Source organism: Lissotriton helveticus, chromosome 7 (assembly GCF_964261635.1).
Source record: "Lissotriton helveticus chromosome 7, aLisHel1.1, whole genome shotgun sequence".
Classification (NCBI taxonomy): domain Eukaryota; kingdom Metazoa; phylum Chordata; class Amphibia; order Caudata; family Salamandridae; genus Lissotriton; species Lissotriton helveticus.
Window position 1 is genome coordinate 1,953,955,672 of NC_136068.1, and position 24,578 is coordinate 1,953,980,249.

General features: G+C 47.0%; 1 protein-coding gene across 1 annotated transcript in view; it reads left to right on the plus strand.

Moving 5' to 3' along the window:
- LOC144770013 (uncharacterized) overlaps positions 1–20,138 on the plus strand; it is a 103,119-nt gene extending 82,981 nt beyond the window's left edge. Inside the window, exon 9 of the mRNA XM_078654206.1 lies at positions 19,618–20,138. Within this exon, the coding sequence (XP_078510332.1) occupies positions 19,618–20,138 (521 nt within the window). The remainder of the gene's footprint in view (positions 1–19,617) is intronic.
- Positions 20,139–24,578: the final 4,440 nt, after the last annotated feature.

Genomic DNA, 24,578 nt, shown 5'->3' on the forward strand with positions numbered 1-24,578 from the left:
TAGCAATATACATTTCTCGGAATAAGCAAGGGCCGGTTTCGATCAGCTTACAAAATGAACGACAGAAAAGCAAATAGTGTACGAATGCTAACTTATACATGGCATTATACACGTAGCAAATTACCTACCCTAACAATAGTAGTGTCCCTGCCTGCACTACTGTGTTTACTCCCGTCTGGCAGAATAATTTTCAAATCTCCTGCCAAACGGGAGCAAAAACGAAGTCTGCTGCCGGTCGGCAGCAGATTTAGAAATGCTCCCGCTGCTGTGAGCAGATTTGTGTTCTGTTTCCCTGCTGGTGGCAGGCCCAATGTTTTAATCAAAGGGAGGAGGCACATTGCTCCAAAATAGCCCAATGTGGCCCCTTGGGACCCCATCTCAAGGCCATATTCAAACATGAAGTGAAGTGGGGATGATAGAGCGCGCAGGTCACCCGACCAACAAATTTACCATATACGTATCGGGCCCATAAAACATCAGTTTACCATATTTATTAATCAGGTGACCTTACACTCTTCTACCAGTAACCCTTGTTCCTTCCTATATATTTCTACTGTACCCGACTTACCAATCCACCGTTACGGGTACCTAATGACCACGATGAATCAGGGAGCTAGCTGTGAAGAAAAGGCAAAACAACCAAATACCAACTTTATATTTCTTCTGTATTTCATAAAGACCACAGACTACGGGGAAGTTTTAAAACCTTTATCTAGATTTCAGATTCGGAAAACATGAGGTTTATTACAAGTAAACAATCAATAACCAAGATGATAAAGAGCACATATCCATAAAGGAAATAGATCAAGCTAATCATTTATGAGTCTAAGAAGAGATAAGAACCGGGAACATGCTAATCATAAATTTCAGAATAAACTTTGAGTAATAAGTATGACGTCAAAGAGTTAAGGAACATACTAGAAAATCACTATCAGGAAAAATACCTCTGGTATATGGGTATGAAAAAGGACTTTGATTTATATTACGAGAACTTTGAGATTACCATGAAACTATGGGAAGGTAAGAAGTGGAACACACTAGAATTTTAGAAACATCATTTCAGTTAGCTAAATAAGAGAAAATTATAAAACACATCTATATTTCATAGACAGTCTGGAGAAATTGTGCGATAAAGGAAGGGAAACATAGGAACATGCTAAGGAAATAATCAATAACGTATGAGCTTTTCATTCAGTAGTTCGCAGAAAAGCATGGAAAATTAACGTATGCAAAGGTATGTCTTTATTGAAGCAAAAGACAGAAAGATAGAAGGTGCAGAATAGAGTTTCAGCACTATATTTACCTAGAATGGTGTGAAGACCAACCCTGGCCACGGGTCAGTTAAGGACAGGACATACCCCAAGGGAGGACAGTCATCAGTAGGACAGCAGGTGCAGAATGGACACCCCAGGACAGGACAGGAAACCCAGATTAGGATCAGGACAGGACCACCAAGGTACGACCAGCACCCGCAGTTCGGAAGCAACGCCTGCGCTCCACCCTCTCTGCAGCTATCAGTCAAAACCCAGATTGGATTAGCGAATTCCCCAGCAAAGTGCTCCCCCAGCACTTAAGGTTTCTAAGCAAAAACCCCTTGAGTCTATGGAAATTATGGACAGAGTGCTCCGCAGCCCTCTGTATCAGTCACCTATTGAGTGCGTTGGGTCAGTGACAGGTCAGCTATTCGGACAAGTCGGACAATTTCTCTAGCTAGTTTTCAAGTTTTATTTATTTATGATAACGGAACTCTGTCGAGATCCACATAACAGTTTATCAATAAAAAGAAAAAACGACATTAATTACATACTTAAATAGAAATGTCAGTACAATGTTAAAAAACATTTAAAGAAAGAAAACAGTTTAAAGCAAAACATTTCGTTTGGGGGATTAAACATAGCTACAATGAAATCATAAGCAGTAAAAATACCCAACTGAAAACACAGAGGTTTTAACCATTTACGTCTGTGTACCATAAGGGCTGGGCAAACAAAACTAACATGGTATAGATCCTGGGAATAAAGTTTACAAAAATCACAGATATCTGTACCACCATGCCATTTAAACAATAGACAATTCAATGGAAGTAAATCATATCTCAACAAAAGAATAAATCGCCTAACTGCATGAGGAAGATTCCAACCTAAATATGGCTGAAGTTTTTTAATTTCACAAGAGTTACCGAAGGGGAACATTCCTCTCTTAGATTTTCGGATCATACTGTCAGCTCTAAAACTCAACTCCCAAGACGTAGTCTTTAAAGATAACTTTAGTTGGGGAGCTGATAATGTAAAAAGACTTTGTTCATCTATCTGTAATAAAGAAATTGCCTGTCTAAAGTTCCTTACTATAGAGGAGTAGACATTATAGGAACCCAACAACTCATTTTTTATTTGAAACCTCAGGGAGCCAGGCTTTCCTTCAGCTATATTAAAAACCCAACGCACCACACTCGCTACTGCCTGGGACCGTGCACTGCGCAAACCAAATTCTTGTCTTAACGAAGACGTAGAGCTTGCAGTATTTACAGAGGCTAAATTACGAAGAATTCTTCCTTCAATAGAATCCAAGAATTTCCAGCATGCCATGTCCACTATTTCCAGTCCGTAGATTAGGGATGCGGGGATTTTTGCCCGATAGACTTCGAGCAATATGGAAAAATGCCTCCGACCTGTCGCTTTGTATAAGGAGATAAGACTCTTCCCTTGAGCGAGAGCTTTCCTACCATTTTTCTCTGTATGGGTTTTTTCTGATAGATTACTCGTAACTATCTTCCCAAGAAAGGGGTAGGATTTAACTACTTCTAGTCTTTCACCCCCGACAGACCAGTAATAATCGTTGTGTTTCGGTTTTCTCCTTCCACAGAAGCACATTATTTTACTTTTTGAGGTATTAATTTTTAAGAAATGGGCCTCGGAGTAGGAGTTCAAACCTTTTAAACGACTATTCAAACCCTTTGGGGTGAGATCCAGAATTAAAATATCATCGGCATACATTAAGCATGCAATGGGTGATCCCCCTAATACAGGGGCAATACCATTGCTAGTAGATAATATGGCTTTAGGTAAATCAGCAATGTATAGGGAAAATAACAGGGGCGCCAACAGGCAGCCCTGTTTAAGCCCATTATTGGTAGGTATTATCCTGGAAAGTCCTCTATCACCACCCATTAAAACTCTGCACCAGGTGTCTGTATGGAGTGCGATAACTAGTTTCAATAAGCTCGCGGGCATTCCTAACTTTATTAGCTTACTCCAAAGCAAAACTCTATCCACCTTATCAAAGGCCGTAGAGAAGTCAATAAATGCTCCATAGATACCTCCTCTACGGACTGTGACATATTTTTCGATCAAGATTTGGAGAGCGGTAAGATTATCTAAGGTACCGTGTTGTTTTCTAAAGCCGGTCTGCTCTAGGGGGAGAATTGCGAACATGGTCACCCAGTCATTTATAGAATTCAATAGACATTTGGTAAAAACCTTGCCTATGGCGTCTAGGAGAGCTATTTGTCTATAGTTTTCAGGTGAATCCCTGACGCCCTTTTTGTAGATAGGGATTAACAAACTCCCTTTCCAAGAGTGTGGAACAATGCCATTAATATAACAAGCTTTAAAAACAGGGTATAGAATTTTCCCCCATAAGGCACTATGAGTTTTCAATACTGAAATTGGAATTTCATCTGGGCCTAAGGCACCGGACGAGCGGAGAGCTTTAATTGCGGCAGCAATTTCTAATTCGGAAGGAGGATCATAAGGAAATAAATCTTCCTGCAATTTATTGAGGTCAAACTCCTCACCATTACTACTATATAGACCCTGAACAAAATCTACCCAAGTCTGTTCATTTATTGATATCGGAGAAGGTCTGGATCTCACCCCACAACCCTCCCCGATTAATGACCAGAAGGTCTTAGTTCGACCACTCTTAGCTGCTTCACGAAGTTTACACCAAAGAGCGTCTTCCTTCTCACATTTTAATCTGACCTTCAACCTATTTCTTCTCCTCCTCAAAAGTAAGATTCTTTGTCTACGGTCTGGGGTGGGGAAAAGGTATTGGGCCCTTACCAATTTATTTATTTCCTTATTTAAATTAAGAAGATCAGAAGGAATTTTGGGCGTTACCTTAGCTGTTAGAGGCTTTTGAGCTTTTAGTTTTAAGATTTGTAAAAATGACGTAAAGCAGCCTAGTTCTCTGCCTTCCCATAAAGTTAAGTTATCTACTGCATATTCTAATAAATTGGACAGATTTTTAATAGTCCCGGAATTCCAGTAGCACTTCCTGTTTTTAATATCAAAGTTCAATAGATCATCCCCGATTTTCCATTGATCTTTTTGAAAAGATGATACATTCAACTTCAAAATCAAAACATTATGATCACTAAGATCGGTAGCTAACACTATCAAGTCCTTCAAGAAACTAAAAAATGTGCTATCGACTATCACGTAATCAAAAATCGAACCACCATTCCCTGATTTATGTGTTAGATGAGCAGGGCTGTCAGAGGAAAACCTCCCATTGGCTATAACACAATCTGCCTCGATTAAGCTCTCCAGGATTAATTTCCCTCTTTTATTTGTTTTAATGTTCTTTGGGAATATGGCTTTAGGTATCTGGAACATTTCCTCCTTTGCTTTATTTCTAAATAACTCTAAAGCTCCATTGGATATTTTAGCATTTAAATCACCCACCAGTATAATATATGGGGGAGAACAAGATTCCTGTAAGTTGAGAATAAAAGAGCAGATCTTCTTAATACCACAGTTATAGTTTAGGTCAGGAGGTAAATAAGCATTTATTATTATGACTGATTTGTTCGAACCATCATTCACAAAATTTGTTAAAGTGATCGCCTGGAATAATTTGTTCGAATCTACAAAATGGGTATAATTCCATTTAATTTTGTTTGATAAAAAACAAGCTAACCCACCTTTCGCTCGGCCTCTAATAGAGGGAGTGGCACTACTCTCCAGCACATAATATTCTTTCACAACCGGTAAGTTCCCTATCAGCCAGGTTTCCTGTAAGCAGATTATATCTGCATCTAAAGAGTTTAAAAATAGCAATTTATCGGAACTCTGGGTTAAACCAGCAACGTTCCATGAAATTATTTTTAAATTATCGCTAAAGATTAGGATTTACTCCGGATGAAAGACCCGATTTATTCGACAGAATAGAGGGTAGCCAACTCCACTCAAAATCGGCATCTTTTACCCTAGTTTGTTTTAACGGGAGCGGATTATTAACTGTCACTTGCCGCTTATTTTTTAGTATCCGTATTTTCAACTCTTCAGTCTTTACAGGAAGACTGTCCAAAGAATAGGCTTTTAACCCCTGATAGGTTAACAATCCTTGGCAATTTTGGCCGACTATTTTGACCGGTATGAAAGTATCAACATCGATTCCTCTTATTTGAAATTCTTCTGCCCACTGAAGAATATGATTTAATACCAATTTAGAATAAAATTTCACACGAGCTATCTTTCCATTTTTCGAAGTTATTAGTTTTACAACGTCTATATCTGCCGATTGTATTAATTTTAGACTCTCTATTTCCTGAAAACAATTAACTAGTACAGATCTATTTAAAATAAGATCTGGATCAAAGATGGGAATAAAATCAAGAAAGAGAGTATCTACATGTTCTCTAGTCTTGGGGCCTGTCTTACATGTAGTTTCAGGTACAACAACTTGTGAAAAAGGGATAGCCAAGGGATCAAGAGTTGCTCTTGAAGCAGAATCAGAGGCAGGAATTAAGTTTAAATCATTTACAATAGTACGCTGAACATCAGAATATTGCTGATTTGTATGGCATATTAGTTCTTGTTGTACTACTGTAGAAATTACCTTTGGACTTGCCACTTGCTCATGCGATAAATTAGGATCCGAATCCACAAGATTGGAGTTGTTCATTAGAGAATCTTTAACATTTTCAAAAATAATTTTCCGTTGCCTCTTTTTGTAAAATCTTCGATTTAATTTTCTTTTTTTCCCTCGTTGTTTTTTAGATACTATTATTTCGGATTTATTCTCTTCTGATGGAGGAGCTTTGTCCGATAGAGCCAAATGATTTAGTGTTTCTTTATTTGTTTGGGGGGAAAAAATAGGAAAGATAGGAGGTAAGGTATTACACTCTTTATTCTCCATAAGTGGAGATATCTTAATCTCTTGACTAATAAGAGCAGCACAATTGTTTTTAATTAGATTCTCATTCCTTTGGATGGAAGAATGAATCGGGGCTATAAGGTCCGTATTAGTCTTACCCAGAGGATCAGACGTAGTAGGCAGATCAGTAATTATTTTATCCTTTATTTCGTGTTGTTGTTCCTCACCTAAATTTTTAGGGAAATTTATTATTTTTGGATAGATGATATCTTCCAGTCCTGTATGATTACTCAAAAGTGCCTTTAGGATCTGGGTTACTGTATCAAAGACATTGTCGGATCCATTAACGAATTTTTCCAAAAGCATTAAAATAGAAGAAATTAGTCGCTCTAGGGCAGTTAAAGAATCGGAGATTACGTTATTTTCTCGTGCGTATAAATTTTGTCGATCATTATCTTGATTTTGGTCGTGGGAGGGACTAACAAATAGATTCATTTCTGGGGTAGAAAAGTCAGAATTATGAGAGGGTGTGCTGCTATAAAGATGCAACACAGGAGTAGCCATAGTATCCTGTCGTGTGGTAAGATTCTGAATTAAAACTTTCTGGGACTCAAGATTAATATCAGGAAGAGTTTAGTCCTCTGGAGGAATATACAGCGGGGTAGACGAACCAGGACATATATTTTGATCATTATTTAAAAGGGGGGAAAGATTATGAGCTATTGCTATTACTGGGGAACCTTGATCTACCACATTAGTTGCCAAATTTTGGGTTTCTGGAGGGAGAACTATATCTTGTTCTTGATTCTTGTAGGTTAACACCTCAGGGTGAAATGGGGCTGTAACACCTGGCAAGATACTATCTCTCTTATTAATATAGGAGTCTTGTACCTGATCTTTAGTACTAATAATGGTATTTTCAGTATTGACTTCTTCTCGATCCACTTTGTCTTTACCCTTATCCCATAGAGAATATAACTGGCATGTATTTTTTACTTGTAGAGCTGGCCCATTTCTATTTCGCAAAGGATTAGATTTGGTTTTAGAACAAGCTCTACCGACTACCACTCGCCCGGATCTTAGTTTCTTAGTAGTCATCTTATGTGAGAGGGAAATGGACAAATGTGGGTCACAATAAAATCCAATAAATAACAATAATAAAATATTGAACAATGAGAGTAGTAATAAATGTTATTTCAGAATTAACCTAAATAAGAGATAAAAGGGATGTGGCCCAGCCCAGCCTCTATCAGTCTCTGTCGGTCGCAGTCGGTCCCGCCCTTGTCCCGGGCTTCTCCCGGCGCCCTCCCGCGCGCTCCCGCGCAGCGGGACCCTTCGACTGCTATTGAGCTATTTGAGCTAAGGGGGGAGGAGCCGGCAGGGAGAGCGCCCCAGCTGGTCTCAATTTGGGGAGGTTGCTGGCGCTCCTGGGACAGGTAGTCCTGCCCCAGCAACAGCTCGCAGCCCTGCTTCTCTCTCTCTCCCTCGTGAGGCTGTGAGTCCGCCTTCCTCGAAGCGGGACCCGCGGAGCGGGTACCGCAAGAAGTGGGTTGAAGGAAATTAAAACAAAAGGCTCTGCAAGATGTAGCAACAGCGTCCAAGGCAGAGAGGAATCCACCGGTGAGTTGAGGGTGAAAGGCTTTTCAGCGCGGCTAATGCGAGGGAGGAGCCGGCAGGGAGAGCGCCCCAGCTGGTCTCAATTTGGGGAGGTTGCTGGCGCTCCTGGGACAGGTAGTCCTGCGCCAGCAACAGCTCGCAGCCCTGCTTCTCTCTCTCTCCCTCGTGAGGCTGTGAGTCCGCCTTCCTCGAAGCGGGACCCGCGGAGCGGGTACCGCAAGAAGTGGGTTGAAGGAAATTAAAACAAAAGGCTCTGCAAGATGTAGCAACAGCGTCCAAGGCAGAGAGGAATCCCTCTCTCTCTAGCTAAACCTAGGCTAGTTATACTGTTTTCGGGTCAGTGTACCACCCCCCAAATGTTGCAAGTGTCAGAATCCCCAATTTTGATTGGTCCCCAAGTAGGATAGGTCAACACACCAATCACATTTCATTTCTACAAGCCTGCATTAACATTTTCTGGGACCGCCTATTGATTTCGGGGTTCCCATGACATACTTTACAGAATACAGTGAAAACTATACATTTGTAACTTTTGCAGGACATTTCAGCTTCTTCTGCTGGGTGAAGGTGCATCTTCCCAGGTACATCTTGGCTGGGACCTCTTGTTGGCAGCAATTCAATGCCACCGGCAGAAGACTGTCATGCGCAGAAAGGTAGCTCAATATGGATTCACGAGTGTCTCTCAGACCCTCAAAATCGCGCTATATGAAAAGTAAGCGAAAACAAATTAAAACACAGAAATAAATGAATACACTGTATACCATGAATAGCTACTCTATACCCCTTTACTTTATATAAACTATGGCATTAGGTTTTAGTGCAAATAAACAATAACACAGAAGCATCAGCGCAAGCTTCACCATGTGAGGACACAAAGCGGCCATCTTAATGCAAATGCGCAAGCGCAAAGATTCCCACCAGAACTGCAAGTACGTCACGTCACGTGAGTGTGACTAACGCATGCGCAGAAGAAAACCCGCCATGCAACAGCCATTTTAAGGACAAGCGTTATTGAGTTAGTAAACACATAGCACACGTAACACGGAGCAGACAACTCTACCAGAGAACTCTATAAAATCCTAAGAAGTTTCACCAACCCCACAGCCTGCGAAAGTCTTGATACTTTTTCGCAGGATCTGTGCAACAAAATATCCCTATTTTTCGAGGAAAAAATTGATATCATTTATAAAAAAATACTGGCCAAACACCCCAACAACACAGAGATGCTTCACGCTCCCTGTCTACAAACCAATACTGAAACTTTCTTTAAGATGCCGGAAATCTCTAAGGATGAGATAAAATCCTTATTAAACACCACGAAAACAGGGTCCCCTCTTGACCTTCTTCCCCCCAGAGTGATGAACATGCTCTCCACCTATCTCAGTCCCTCTATTCAGAGAGTCTTGAACCTCTCCTATACAGAAGGCAAACTTCCCCAACAATGGAAAGAGGCAGTGGTGAATCCTATTCGTAAAAATACCACCTCCCCATGGGCAGAACTCTCCAACCTCCGTCCCATCTCCTTGTTGCCCCTCCTGGGTAAATTGGCCGAAAAACATGTCAACATCCACTTGTCCAGGTTCATTGAGGCGACAGGGGGCCTGGACCACTCCCAATCTGGGTTCAGGCCCAACTACAGCACCGAATCTGCTCTCCTCACTGTGACCGATAACATCAAGATGTCACAGGATAGAGGAGGCTCAATGATTCTGGTGCTGTTAGACCTGTCGGCCGCATTTGATACGGTGTCCCATAAGATCCTCACGAGCCGTCTACAGGGTGTGGGCATAGGAGGTCAAGCCCTCTCTTGGCTGGAGAGTTTTCTGTCTGGGCGCTCACAATCCGTCAGCCTGGGACCATACCGCTCTGCTTCCAGAGTGCTCACGAAGGGGGTGCCACAGGGCTCATGCCTAAGCCCCACATTGTTTAATGTGTACGTGGCCCCCCTCGCTGAGATTGTGAGAAAATATGGATTCACCCCGGTGTCTTACGCTGACGACACCCAGCTCCTCTATCCTTTCCATTCCTTCAACTCCAACGTCAGGGACAACTTTGCAGAAGGAATGAGGGCCATCTCTAATTGGATGGCTGTCAACCGCCTCCAATGCAACGTTGGAAAAACGGAGCTAATGCTTTTTGGGAAAGCATCCTTACTGTGGTCCCCCGACTGGTGGCCCCTTGACTTGGGACCAGTACCCACCCCCAAACTTACAGTAAAAAATCTAGGGGTGAAACTGGATCGGGACCTTACCATGAAGGAACACGTGAATGCAGTTGCTGGGTCTTGCTTTCACACCATCGGCCTATTAAGAAGAGTCTTCCCCTACCTTTCTGACAGCTACAGAAAGACCCTAGTGCAGACCATGGTGATCAGTAAAATTGATTACTGTAACGGACTCCTTATTCAAGCAAATGAGAGTGCCATAAATCGCCTCCAAGTAGTCCAAAACACTGCAGCAAGACTGGTTCTGAATGCCCCCCCCAGAACTCCCTCCAAACCCCTGCTGCGTGAACTGCACTGGCTGCCAATAAGACAACGCACCAAATTCAAGATCTGCTGCCTTGTCCACAAGTGCTTGTTCGGGAAAGGTCCTGACTACCTGGCCCAAAAGCTACCTGTCTATAAACCTGACAGAGCCTTGCGGTCAAGCAATCAACTGCTACTCAAAACCCCCCTTGTTAAAAAAACCAGACAAGGGGGCAGAGCATTCTCTTTGGTAGGGCCCAAGCTCTGGAACAACCTCCCAGCTGACCTCAGACAAACCGACAATCACTTCTCTTTCAGGAAGAAATTAAAAACTGTATTATTCCAGGAAGACTAAATACTTCTAAACATCAGTGTTCATCCACATTCTTTGTTCTATAGCAACTACTCCATCCTGCGAGCAAAGCGCGGAGATACCTCGCAAGGGGTCGATTCTTGCGCTATACAAGAACATAAAATAAATAAATAAATAGGCAAGCATCACTAGGACACCCCAAATATCAAAAATAAAGGGAAGTTAGTAAGACAAAACATGTTGGGTTACTTTGTTAATGTTATTCGAGGTTCATGAATTCAAGCAAGTTGCGTCATATGCGAATCCTTGCTCCATCAATGATGCATGACCACACGCCCTGAACCTGTAAAAAGCCCAGGGGACCCCATCCCCCAGGGCTGTCACTTCACAGAAAAGAGAGGGAGGCTTCGCGGCCCACCTCCCTGAGCCTTTAATGGCCCAGGGGGCCCATCTCTTGGTGCTGGGTCACTTGATGTTCTCGGGCGCCCTCCCCTATGGCACAGTAGTTTCCTCGCCTACATTACTGTGTTTTCTGCTCAGTGGTGGCTCACAGAGGGAGTGCTGTGGGCGGGGTGGGGGTAGTGGAGTCGGACATACAACCGCAAGTATTCATTTATGTATTTACATTCACCTTTGCCATCTGATGTCCGACTCCACTATCCCCCCACCCTGCCCCTCCACCGCCCCACCACCCCGCAGCACTCCCTCTGTGAGCCGCCACTATTGCTGCTGTCTGGTGGAATCATTAAAAAAATTCCCGCCAAACTGGAGCAAACACTGTGTCACTATGTCTGCTCCCAGCTCGCTTTACTCAAACGGAGGCTCTGATTGATGCTTTGCCCCCAGTGAAGAATTTCAAACACTGTCCGGAGGCTTCAAGTCCGCGCGCCTTAATTTTGCAGTTTTCTGTTAATTTCCCGCGCTCATTAACGAAGGTGCTTCGCTGACTTCCTCACCACAGGACCACGCGACCATCCATGCCCCTAGCCATCGTGCAGAGGCCCTTTGATCGCGCCCTTCCTCAGCCCGCACCCTGTCCTGATGAAGACCCTGACGTTAGGGATCGAAACCGATATTTCATGTTGTGTTACTGTTGTAACCATGGCTGTATACTTTTTTCTGTTAAATTGAGATTCATAGGCTTGATGGACGAGCCTCGTCTTCTCGGATTAATGTATTGTTTTTGATTGACACTGCATCTTCCAATCACTTCCCTATCATCACGGAACACTGATACCCGCCTTCCCCTTCTCCCCCTCTCCATGTTCCTTTCTAAGGACATTGCTATTTGTAATATGAATATTTGCATTAAGAGAGTGTTGCCCAGTGTGAATTAAAACACTGAGTTTAACCAATTACTTGTGTTTTATGTTTTGTTGTGAATATTTGCTTTGATTTCCCACATTGTACTGTTACTTTCTGGGACCACTGTCCTTACGTACTTCTCCCAGCCGGCGACAGATTTAAAAATGCTCCCGCCGCTGGGAGCAGACTTGTGTTCTGTTTCCGGCCTACATTGCTGCGGGCAGGGAAACAAAACACACATTGCTCCCGTCCAGAGAGAACATGTCAAAAGCAGCTGCTCCCCTGGGCGGGAGCAATGCCGGCTCCCACACCATTCAGGGAGCTAGCGGCGGCCGCGGGGTCTCCGCCCATAGCCCCAAGCATGTGCTCGGGGGGTGCCCTTGGTGGGAGCCTGGACACCTTCCTATTTGTAATGCAGGCCCCAGGGATAGGGTCCCTGGGATAAAAATAGTCTTTGGATGGGGGCTGCGGCAGCCCCCTGTTCTTGTAAATAAAAAGGCTGGCCTCAGGTAACGGGCCCCCCTGGGCCTACTACGGCTCAGTAAGGGGATACCACATCCCCTCCCCTTTGTTATATTTGGTCCCAGGGATGGGGTCCCTGGGGCTTACTAGGGCTCGAAGAGGGGGGCCACATGTTCCTCTTCCCTTTTTAATTGTTTTTGGCCCGGGGCTGATTATGCTCGTGGAGCGAGGTGTCACGGCCCCACCCCTTAGATTTTATCCCAGGAGATGGGGATCCCAGGGCCTATGTAGGCTCGGGGAGGGGGGCTGCATACCCACCTCCACATTTAAAGTGCAATGGGCCCCAGGAATGGTGTCCCGTGGGCCGAGTAAGGCTTACGGAAGGGAGCTGCCTGCCTCCTCCCATTAGATTGTGGCACCGGGAAATGGGGTAACCGGTGCCCAAGAAGGCTCGGGAGGAGGCCGCTCTGCCCCCGATCTTTTTTTATTGTATTTGGCCCCAGGGGATGGGTCCCCAGGGCCTTGTAATGCTCAGAGAAGGGGCGTTCATTCCGACTTCCACTTCTAGTATATTTTTGGGCCCTGGAGGATGGGGCCCCTGGGGACTGAAGGTCAACCCTACTCTGCTCCTGCCTCAGGCTCTGCATGATGTGGGGTTCATTGCCTGCAGGGGTACTGGCTGCCTCCGGGTGGTTTGTCAACAGAGCTGTTGCCAACCCCCTGCTGCGCATGGCATGGATTAAAAAAAGCTAGAAATTCACTGAAAACACTAAGGGGTAAAGTAACATTATAGTTAGGAGTGATACAAATATCTATTTTGTTTTTTTACAAAAATGTAGCAATTCACTGAAAAAACCAAAGGTTAATTGGCGTTACCATTAGGTGAATATCTCAGTGACAACATTAAGGTTTTGATCTCAACAAAAACATAGAAATTCACCAGTTATAGTTAGCATCATTAACTATAACTTGCGCCCCACCATGCACTGCTTATGACCTCACATGTTACATCACTCATGACATGTTCTATGACATCATTTATAACATCACTAATGACAACTTAAATGACAAAAACGAGTACGGCATTATATCTATGAAAGTAAGTGCAAAATAGCTCAGAATAATATAAAGCATCATTAATGCATCAAACAAACAATCGCTACAGGTGAAGCTTCTGTTATGTGCAACATTGACCCTGCACCATACACTCCATGGGTAGCCGAGTTCATGTTGACTATGAGCCACAGGTGAAAGGGTAACCTCTACTGCACACGGTGCTCAATCTGTCGACAACTCTTCAGGGAAAACCAAGTTATCGCAGATACTCGAGCCCTGTTACATAACTATTTCCCTACTATGGACACTCTTCACCTGCATCAAACCCCTGACAGTCACTGAACCTACAGGGAGACATGAAGTGGAGATCAGTAGAAAAGTGAGAACTGTAAACAGTGTTTACCTATGGACACAGTTTACTCTGTACCACACTGTTTCCAGGCAGGGAAAATCTCATGAGAAATACAGCACAGAGGATAAAAAAGTATCTACTAAGAACAGTGAACACTCAACACTAAACTTGTCCAAAGAGCGGCTATTCACTTAAAATAACCGAGAAAGGTCTGTGGGTGCTAAAGATCGTACTACCAGCAGCCTTCAAACTGTGGGGGAAACTCTACCGGTAACGCATCTTCTGAAGCAAAACATACACATGTACATGGGTTAGTACCGGGTGCACACGGTCTTCTATGTTATGTAGACATTGTCAGGCTGAGACGACTCTCTTCCGTAACTCAACGCTGCTACAATACTTAGGACCTCGTTTACAAGCTTCTGCTGTCGGGCAGCAGCACAAGCCTTCATGCACCGCGTGTCCTGTGTCAAAAGAAAAGGGCAGAAATGCGTCGTATTTATGAGATGCAGCGCATTCCTGTCCTCTTCTCCAGCGCCGGCGCACAATTGGCTGCCAAGCGCCAACGCAGGCACCCTTGCACCATGGTTATGTTATGTTATGTTAATATTAGAGGTTTCATGGCGCTGACTAGCAGGATCCCAGGTGCGAGGAAGGGTTATGCCTAGGCCTGAGTGAAGAGCCAGGTCTTAAGCTGTTTCCTGAACATTAAGAGGTCAGTGCAAGAGCGGATGTCCAGAGGGAGGGAATTCCAGAGTTTGGTGGCGAGGGTTGCAAACCTGCGTCCTCCCTGACGTTGCAGTTTGAAAGTGGGGGTGGCCAACAGATGAAGATTGGCGGACCGGAGGTTGCACGAAGGGATGTACCTAGGCAGAAGAATGTTAATGAATTGGGGACTGCGGGCATGGAGAGATTTGAAGATGATACATGCTGTTTTGAATTCTACTCGTTGGGAGATAGGGAGCCAATGGAGTTGTTTTAACAGAGGCCTGGCTGATTGCCAACGGGGTTGCTGGTGGATCAATCTGGCTGCTTGGTTCTGCACCAGTTGATGGCGTCTACTGAGATAAAGAAGGAGGGCCAGGTAGATGGCGTTGGCATAATCCAGGTGTGACAGTACCAAGGCTATCACCACCTGGATCAAGGCCGACTGGGTCAACATCTGACTGATTTTCTTAATCCTGCGAAGCTGATAAAAGCAGGAGGATACCACTGTGCCCACTTGGGTTTTCAGTGACAGATCCCTGTCAATGACTACTCCCAGGCTCTTTACCGAGGCGGAGAGGGTGGGTGGGGGACCGAGATCAGGAGGCCAATAGTGTGGACCCCAGAATATTTGGCTTTTGCCATTAAGGACTAGCTCGGTCTTGCCGGGATTCAATTTTAGGTGATTAGAGTCCATCCAATGACGAATGTGCAGCATGGTGTCCTGGAACTCCCTGATGGATTCGGGAGAATTGTCTATTGTAAAAATAAGTTGAAGGTCGTCTGCATAATTGAAAGTGACGCCTTGAACATTTTCAGGGACTGGATCAAAGGGACAAGGTACAGGTTGCACAAAAGGGGAGACAATGAAGAGCCCTGGCGAACCCCATAGAGGGTCCCAAGTTTAGGGGCAGTGAAGGGGGCAAGGCGGACCGCTTGAGTGTGGTCGCTAAGGAAGGACCTAATCCAGCTGTAGGCTGAGTTGCGGATGCCGGCCTGTTCGACATGGTCCAATAAGATGGCATGGTCGACCGTGAGATCCAGTAGGACCAGGAGCTGAGGAATTACCTTATCTGCATTGTCGCAAAGAGAATCCACGACAGCAGTGATAACAGTCTCGGTGGAATGAGCAGGGCGAAACCCTGCTTGATGAGGATCCAAATAATTAGATTGTTCAATAATGTTGGAGAGATGAGTAGTTACATGGGCTTCCAGGACCTTGGCCAAGTAGGGGAGAAGGGAGATTGGCCTGTAATTGGAGAGGATTGAGGGGTCCGCACCCGATTTCTTCAAAAGGGGAACAACCACAGCCTCTTTAAATGCTTTAGGAACCATGCCCTGTGATAGAGAGGCATTGAGGAAAGTCAGGATGGGGGCAGAAAGGGCTGAGAAAATTTCCTTTAAAATGTAAGGAGGGCAGCAGTCCCTATGGGAACCGGATTTTGCTCTAACTAAAAGAGCTAGAAGGAAGTGTGCATTGAGAGATGGAAAATGGTCAAAGCAGTGGGTGCTGGATATCTGTACGGGGGGGTTCGGTTTAGGGTCAGTGACTGAGATACTGGCTTTGATGGTGGTGATTTTGTCGAAGAAGTATTGGTTAAGAGAGTTGCACAGATCTTGGGTCACAGTCGGTTTTGGAAGAGCTCTCTCCATGTTTGACAATTTATTGACAATCGCGAAGATGTCTTTGGATTTATTTTCTGAATGAGTGATTATGTTTGAGAAATACGAGGCTTTAGCTTGAGTGATGGCTTTCTTATAGGCTGCACGGGCGGCCAGATAGAGGGATTTTACGTGTGGATCATAGTCTCAGCTCCATTTTCGTTCCTTTTGACGAATATCTAATTTGTGGGCCCTTAAATCATGAGAGAACCACTTCTGGGCGTCCGAGCGGCGGGCGGTCTTGAGTTTTTTCAAGGGGGCATGTACATTGCTCGCTGCAAGCAGCCAATGGGAGATGTCGGTTTCAGCCTGCTCGAGGTCCACATTGTCGACTGGGATAGAGCTAGCTAAGCTGTCCAGAAGGGCTTCTTTGTCAACAATACTCCATTTCCTGATGAAGCTCCCCTCCGTTGCCGGGGGCTTGCTATCAGCTGCGATAGAGATGGTAAACGTGATCAGGAAATGATCAGACCAAATGCAGGGGCATGTGGTGGGTGTGGCGATAGTGATATTGTTACTCCACACCTGATCAAGGGGGTGTCCCTTGATGTGAGTAGCGGAGGTGATGTTGTGGCAGAAATTGAGGCCAGAGAGGAGTTCCATGAGTTCACTGGCCTGAGGGCCACCTAGCTCATCGTTACACCAGTAGTTAAAATCTCCGAGTTGGAGAATTTTAGTGTAGTCTGTGACCACAGTGGCTAGTTGTTCGCACAGAGAAAGAGGGCATGAGGGCATATATTGAGGGGGTCTGTAAATTAAAACACAGATCACTGGGCCAACTTTGGATTCAAGTTGGATAACTAGGTTATCTGCTGCAGGGAGATTCAGGGCAGACATAGATGTAAAGACGGTGAAAAGATGTCTGCGTTTCCTGCACAAAGAAACAAGCAATGGAGGCAATTTCCTCCTCTGTGTGAGCTGCTGAATGCAGAACACACAGAAAGAGGAAAATATGAGGAGAAATACATTCATTTCTCTTTGTTGCTCCTCCCCTGGTTTACAGAACATTGTAAATATGAGAAGGTGGCAAATGCCATGGATGTCATGTGGGAACCCCGACCGTAACGCCCATGGTACGCCTCCCCATCGCAGCGTGAGGCAACGCAGCGACATGCTCTACGTTGCCTCACACCATATCAACAAAGCCGTGAAAAGCCACGTAGGGTGGCTTTACGTGGCCTTGTGGATATAGCACTGCAATATATGCTGCCGGAGGGAGCATCATCACCTTAGGTGGAGGGGGCATCAGCACCTCAGGTGGAGGGGGCATCAGCACTGGGGATGGAGGGGGCATCAGCACCAGGGGTGGAGGGAGAATCAGCACCTCAGGTTGAGGGAGCATCAGCACCTGTGTGGAGGGAGCATCAGCACCTGGGGTGGAGGGAGCATCAGCACCTGGGGTGGAGGGAGCATCAGCACCTGGGGTGGAGGGAGCATCAGCACCTGGGGTGGAGGGAGCATCAGCACCTGGGGTGGAGGGAGCATCAGCACCTGGGGTGGAGGGAGCATCACACCTGGGGTGGAGGGAGCATCAGCACCTCAGGTGGAGGGAGCATCAGCACCTGGGGTGGAGGGAGCATCAGCACCTGGGGTGGAGGGAACATCAGCACCTGGAGTGGAGGAAGCATCAGCACCTCAGGTGGAGGGAGCATCAGCACCTGGGATGGAGGGAGCATCAGCACCTGGGGTGGAGGGAGCATCAGCACCTGGGGTGGAGGGAGCATCAGCACCTGGGGTGGAGGGAGCATCAGCACCAGGGGTGGAGGGAGCATCACACCTGGGGTGGAGGGAGCATCAACACCTCAGGTGGAGGGAGCATCAGCACCTGGGGTGGAGGGAGCATCAGCACCTGGGGTGGAGGGAGCATCAGCACCTGGGGTGGAGGGAACATCAGCACCTGGAGTGGAGGAAGCATCAGCACCTCAGGTGGAGGGAGCATCAGCACCTGGGATGGAGGGAGCATCAGCACCTGGGGTGGAGGGAGCATCAGCACCTGGGGTGGAGGGAGCATCAGCACCTCAGGTGGAGGGAGAATCAGCACCTCAGGTGGAGGGAGCATCAGCACCTCAGGTGGAGGGAGCATCAGCACCTCAGGTGGAGGGAGCATCAGCACCTGGGGTGGAGGGAGAATCAGCACCTCATGTTGAGTGAGCATCAGCACCTGGGGTGGAGGGAGCATCAGCACCTGGGTGGAGAGAGCATCAGCACCCGGGGTGGAGAGAACATCATCGCCAGGGGTGGAGGGAGCATAAGGACCTGGGGTAGAGGGAGCATCAGCATATTAGATGGATGGAGCATCAGAATATTCAGAGGGGGAGCCGTCTTCACCTGGAGGTGAGGGCTTATCCACTCCTTGCTTGGAGGGCACAGTAGAACCTGTGGCGGAGAGCACATCCGCTACTTCAGTGGTGGGTGTATCTACAACCGAGATGATGACTGATTGAGGGCCAGGGTTGGAGGCCATCTTAGCGCTGAGAGGAGAAAGTGCAACAACATGTCTGAAGCAGGGAACATCAGCATAACTTCAGCCCTGAGGGTGGAGGGCACATCAAGATGGGGGTGGGGGAACATTAGCAACTGGAGTGCACATCATTACCAGTGATGGAGGGTGAACCAGTACTTGGAGCACTGAGCATGGAGGGCATCAGTGCATAGGTGTGACTGTGGGTGGGACAGTAACTTGTCTGAGGTCACGCAGTGTGTCATTAACTCTCTCTCCTCTCTCTGCAGTGCTGGGGTCTCTGGGTGGGACAGTGACTTGTCTGAGGTCACGCAGTGTGTCATTAACTCTCTCTCCTCTCTCTGCAGTGCTGGGGTCTCTGGGTTGGACAGTGACTTGTCTGAGGTCACACAGTGTGTCATTAACTCTCTCCTCTCTGCAGTGCTGGGGTCTCTGGGGGGGAGGACAGTGACTTGTCTGAGGTCACACAGTGTGTCATTAACTCTCTCTCCTCTCTCTGCAGTGCTGGGGTCTCTGGGTGGGACAGTGACTTGTCTGAGGTCACACAGTGTGTCATTAACTCTCTTTCCTCTCTCTGCAGTGCTGGGGTCTCTGGTGGGACAGTGACTTGTCTGAGGTCACACAGTGTGTCATTAACTCTCTTTCCTCTCTCTGCAGTGCTGGGGTCTCTGGTGGGACAGTGACTTGTCTGAGGTCACACAGTGTGTCATTAACTCTCTTTCCTCTCTCTGCAGTGCTGGGGTCTCTGGTGGGACAGTGACTTGTCTGAGGTCACACAGTGTGTCATTAACTCTCTCTCTTCTCTCTGCAGTGCTGGGGTCTCTGGGCGGGACAGTGACTTGTCTGAGGTCACACAGTGTGTCATTAACTCTCTCCTCTCTCTGCAGTGCTGGGGTCTCTGGTGGGACAGTGACTTGTCTGAGGTCACACAGTGTGTCATTAACTCTCTCTCTTCTCTCTGCAGTGCTGGGGTCTCTGGGCGGGACAGTGACTTGTCTGAGGTCACACAGTGTGTCATTAACTCTCTCCTCTCTCTGCAGTGCTGGGGTCTCTTGGTGGGACAGTGACTTGTCTGAGGTCACACTCTGTGTCATTAACTCTCTCTCCTCTCTCTGCAGCGCTGGTGACGTTGGATCCAGACACGGCTCATGAACGCCTGATCCTGTCTGAAGACGGGAGACGTGTGTCATGGACAGACAGACCGCAGTCCCGACCAGACAATCCCAAGAGAATTATTGACAATTACTATCCCGCTGTTCTGGGGCGGGAGGGGTTCACCACGGGGAGGCATTACTGGGAGGTGCAGGTGGTGCAGGAGGGGCGGGAGTGGGGGTATGTCGGGGTCGCAGGAGAGAGTCTGAGAGGGGGGTTTATTGGAGGGCCCCCTGTGAGCCCGGTCTGGGGTTTGACTCGGAGTGGTAGTGGTCTGTACAGGGCTCTCTCCTTCTCCCTCTCCTCCCCTCGTTCACTCCACCTGAAGATCGGGGTGTACCTGGACTATGAGGGGGGGCGGCTGTCCTTCTACAACGCAGACCGCACAAAAACCTTGAAGCTTTTCCACACCGCCAATGGCACCTTCACCGGGGGGCTGCACCCCTTCTTCATGGTCCGGCCAGGGGCAGACCTGAGCCTGTTGTAAGTATAGAGCCCCCCCCCGGCACCCCCCCACCAGGTCAATAACAGGGCAGAGAGAGACCTTTCATCCACTGATAGACCTCCTTTTATCCACTGATAGACCTCCTTTCATCCACTGATAGACCTCCACCTTGGGGGGTGGAGTGCTGACGTGTTATCCGTCAGTGCCCTGTGAACTCCCGAGGGAGGAGGGGGGCCGGGAGATAGCTTCGAGGGGAGAAGGAGATGTGCCTAAGGGAGGGGTTGCAGGTGATGTCCCCGAGGGAGAGGGAGAACGGGATATGTCTCTGGAGAGGGGGGAGTGGGAGATGTCCCGGGGGGCGGGGTAGCGGGAGATATCCCAGTAAGAAGGGGGGATCGGTAGATGTCCCCCAGGGACGGGGGAGCAGGACATATCCTCAAGGGGGGGGGCGTGGGAGATGTCCCCCAGGAGCGGGGAGTGGGAGATGTCTCCCCCCCTCTCTTTCTCTCTTGCTCCTCACTTACCTAAATCCGTGACTTGAAGAAACGGTTCACAACCTCTCTTTCCTTCTTTCATTTAGCTGCTTCCCTGTGAAATGGATCCAAAAAAGAAAAACAATTGCAGAAAATGCCCTTTTTTGGGCCCAACGGGGGGGGGGGAGGGGCAAAAAGCACCGACCAGAGACTCAAAGAATGAGTGTGATAAAGGCCGCTTTATTGGAGACAGGTGCACCTTACACAATGAAAACCCTTGGCCTGTGCCGTACAAAACTAGACCTCACTAAATATGTAATCTCCTGAAAAACCCTCCATCCCCTCCCCTAAACTGGTTCCCCCAATCCACAAGCAGTAAACAATTAGCAAAGCGTCAATTTGCCTCTCCACCTGGCTACATACGTTATTGTGCTTGACCAACCTCCCGCTAATCCAAAACAGACCTCCTACACTTCCCCCATATGTTAGGAAAAACCGCCACTCGAAAGACGTGCTAACGGCTTTCAACCCCCCCTAGGACTCTGGACATACGAGTATCTGCGCACCAATGGCCTGATCCAGAGCTTCCCTCAAGTGTACCAGCTGCCACTCCGATCCGCACCGGCAGGTGTACCCCCCTCCTCCTTGATAAATTCCACTGCCCCGACTAAGCTCCAGGCACTCCCTCCCCTTAAAACCTTCTATCTCCCCAAAACCTTCCATTCACTGTGGATGTCCTCCGGACCCAATCTATGGCCACTGTCTCCTCAGCCCCCCACCAAACCCGCCTGGAACCAAAACTCAGACCGAATGACATGACACCCCACCTACCTACGCCATAACTCTAATAGGTCTCCCTTCACTTGTTCCACCAACGCTACCCCTTGCACGGTACCAAGGCCACGTCTGACACATCCTCTCCTTTACCCCTTCACACCCTGCCGGCCATAACACCTGCCAGCAACTGCCCCGTCCTGTGCCACAACAATGAAACACCCTGTCGTCCCATTCCAATTTCTCGTGCTGTCGCTTGCCCCGGTCCCCCCTTTCTGCTCGCTTTATAAATGAAGGTCCACCAACATAAATCTCCAGCACCGCCGCAGGTGGCTCCGCCCCTGCACCTGAAAAGACACACATGTGAGATGGGAGAAATGTCCTTCAAGTCATTGTTTCACCCCCCACGCCCCGCAGCCTGACCGACCCCCGCCACATTCCGACCTCCAGGGCCCGAGGCCTTCCTCAACCTGACGCGCAGCCTCCCTTGCTGCCCCACTCTGATCAATGCCTCAGTAACACTTTCGGGTCTTCACCCATACACCATAGGGAGTGCCGCAGGACCCCCAGATCTGTGTTTTTAAATCCCACTCCCCCCCAGCTGGGGTGTGCACCTTTGCAAAAGCACTCAGGGCCCCCTAGCCTCCATTGCGGCCCCTACTGGAGTTCTGGACTTTTTGGTTCCGTCCAGAGGTGTCAGGGAAAACACCCGAAGACCCCGGAGTTCAACCTGTCTCGGTGCACAAACAAACATAAACACGGGCTTCTCGATGGTGGCGTCAAAGACCAAAGGTTTATTACTGCAGGGACACAGAAGTCACAGAAACTGCACACGGGCAGTGTCTAGGAGCCTGTTCAATTTGTACAAAGAGGGTTGTTCCTTATATACTAAATATTCTGCTCGGGGCAAATTCTTTACATGTTACCACAGTTCTAAACATTCGTGTCTTAAACAATAAATATTTGGCGTTGCACAGGAATCGTCAACAGTATCTGATGTCAAAACATTACGAATGAGGGGTTCCCACTTTTCCATCATAATCCCATGTCAATTCCTCATTCAAGACCCGGACCGCCTCATCGTAAATTTCGTTACCTCCCCCTAATAAAGGCCCAGAAGGAAAGGAGCAGAGCCAGGTGCAGAAGATAGAAAGACAGGATAAGAGATTTTTGCGGGTCGTAAATGGGCACGGTTACCAGCTTCGGCCGCCTAATCATGATCAGGCCAACGGACACAAGAACCAGTATAGCAGGACTGGCCTCAGGCTGGGGAGGCAGCTCTTGCCGAGTCATGCTGCCACAGCGTTGCTGGCCTAAGGTGCACGTGTCACTCGCAAGGTGAATCGCCGGCTAAAGCCTACGTGTCATTTAATGAAGAGAGATCATTGCGTGTCCATTGACTATGTGAGGGCAAGGAATACAAAATGGCTTCCGTGTTCTAAGATGGATGCCATGGGTAGAACAGAAATGTGTTTGTAACTGGAGTGCTCTTGCTCGTAGCATAGCGAAAACACCAGGATATACTAAATGGATCATTTGCGGTTCACTGATACCGAAATTATGTATTTACGACAATGTTACAAACACGAGTAAAATCGTCACGGAACCTCAGACCCTCCTTTTGCCCTTACATAGGCAATTACTCAGTCTATGTCAGAGTCAGAGTCTAATTCTATGCTCATTAGGTCAGTGACATGTTGTTGTATCATCATCCTGTCTCGTGCCTTTTCTCCTAATGCAGGTGGTTTTCTGAAACAGGTTGCAGCACAGAGACTACACAGAGCGGGACCACATTGGATAATAAGACAGCACGAAAACAGAAATACTAGGATGGCACCAATGACCATCAGAACCTTCCATCCCCACGCTGATACCAGAGTCCAAAACCACTCCATGAAGGACCAGTTTCCCTTATCTACGTGTATAGAGTCGGAAATCTTGTGAAGCTTAGAGATCGCTTCATAGACTGTTGGAGCATTATTTGGAATAAAGACACAGCAGCTCGATTGGATCATTCTGCATACCCCACCTCGATCTGCAAGTATTACGTCTAGAACCATTCGGTTCTGCAACGTCATGAGACGATCCGCCTGAAGCTCAGCTGTTAAGTTACTAAGGGCACCAGCAGTTTCTGTAATAGTAGATTCAACTACCCGTGTTAGTTGACGTAGATTTCTACTATTGGCCATAGGCCCCCAAAACGGAAGGAAACCTTTGAAAAAGTCTCCAGCTTCTTGACCAGCGGTATCTTCCTTGCTGAAGACACCTCTTGCTACTCTGGTCTTGTGATAATCTGAAGAAGCAGTGTATGTCGGAGGTAACAATCGAGCAATATAACATGAACCTGAAAAGTCAGCAGGCAGCCATGTATATGCTCTGTCCTGACAGATGAAGTAGGTACCCCTAGCAGTCAGAAAGGCAGGGGAGGAGTTAGACGGAAATACGTAAGTCTCAACGCACTCACTCCTCCCTAGCTGAGCTCTCGGATTTCTCCCATTTCCTTGCAAACAGACTTGACCTCGGTGAGGCACAACCCAAACTGAAGTGGAGCTTTTACGCTTGCTTTCTCCCAAACTAAGGCGATACTCGGTAGAGTTCCAACTCAAATACACCCGTAATTCATCTCTAGGGTAAGATGGAGTATTATTGACGTCTTTAATCATGTCAATAATTCCCTGGACTAAAGCTTTGTTGGCTGAGTTGTATTTAGTGGACCGTGGTGGACGCGGAGGATAGGTCTCAAGGGCATATGAAAAAATGGTCTGAAAGGCCTGAAATGATCCATTGTAGCTAAAAGGCAAGACTAGATAGGGAATGCCTTTATCCATAGTGTGAGGTATCAAGCCACACACCCAGCAGTCTGTAGTATTAACTACCAGTTGGTGTTGATGCAAGAGCTGTACAAATGTATTGTTAATAAATTCTGAGCGTCGAGCTTGTTCGTGTTCAGGAAATGAGTGAAAAGAATGCATAGAAGAAACCGTAGAAGTAGTAGGATCAAGGGGAGGTACTGTAGTTACTGGCATAAAAATCAAATGTACACCAAAGACGATTCCACCCACCAACGTTATCAAAACAATTAAAAATGTAACTGCACATTGCATTAGAAAGCATTTGCTGTGAAGTATTCTGTACAGTCTATTTCTGCGAACATAAATTACATTTTCTCGTTGCAGCTCAGGAAGCTCCATCTTCTACGACCGTTCGCGACCACTGATGATGTGTACGTAGATGA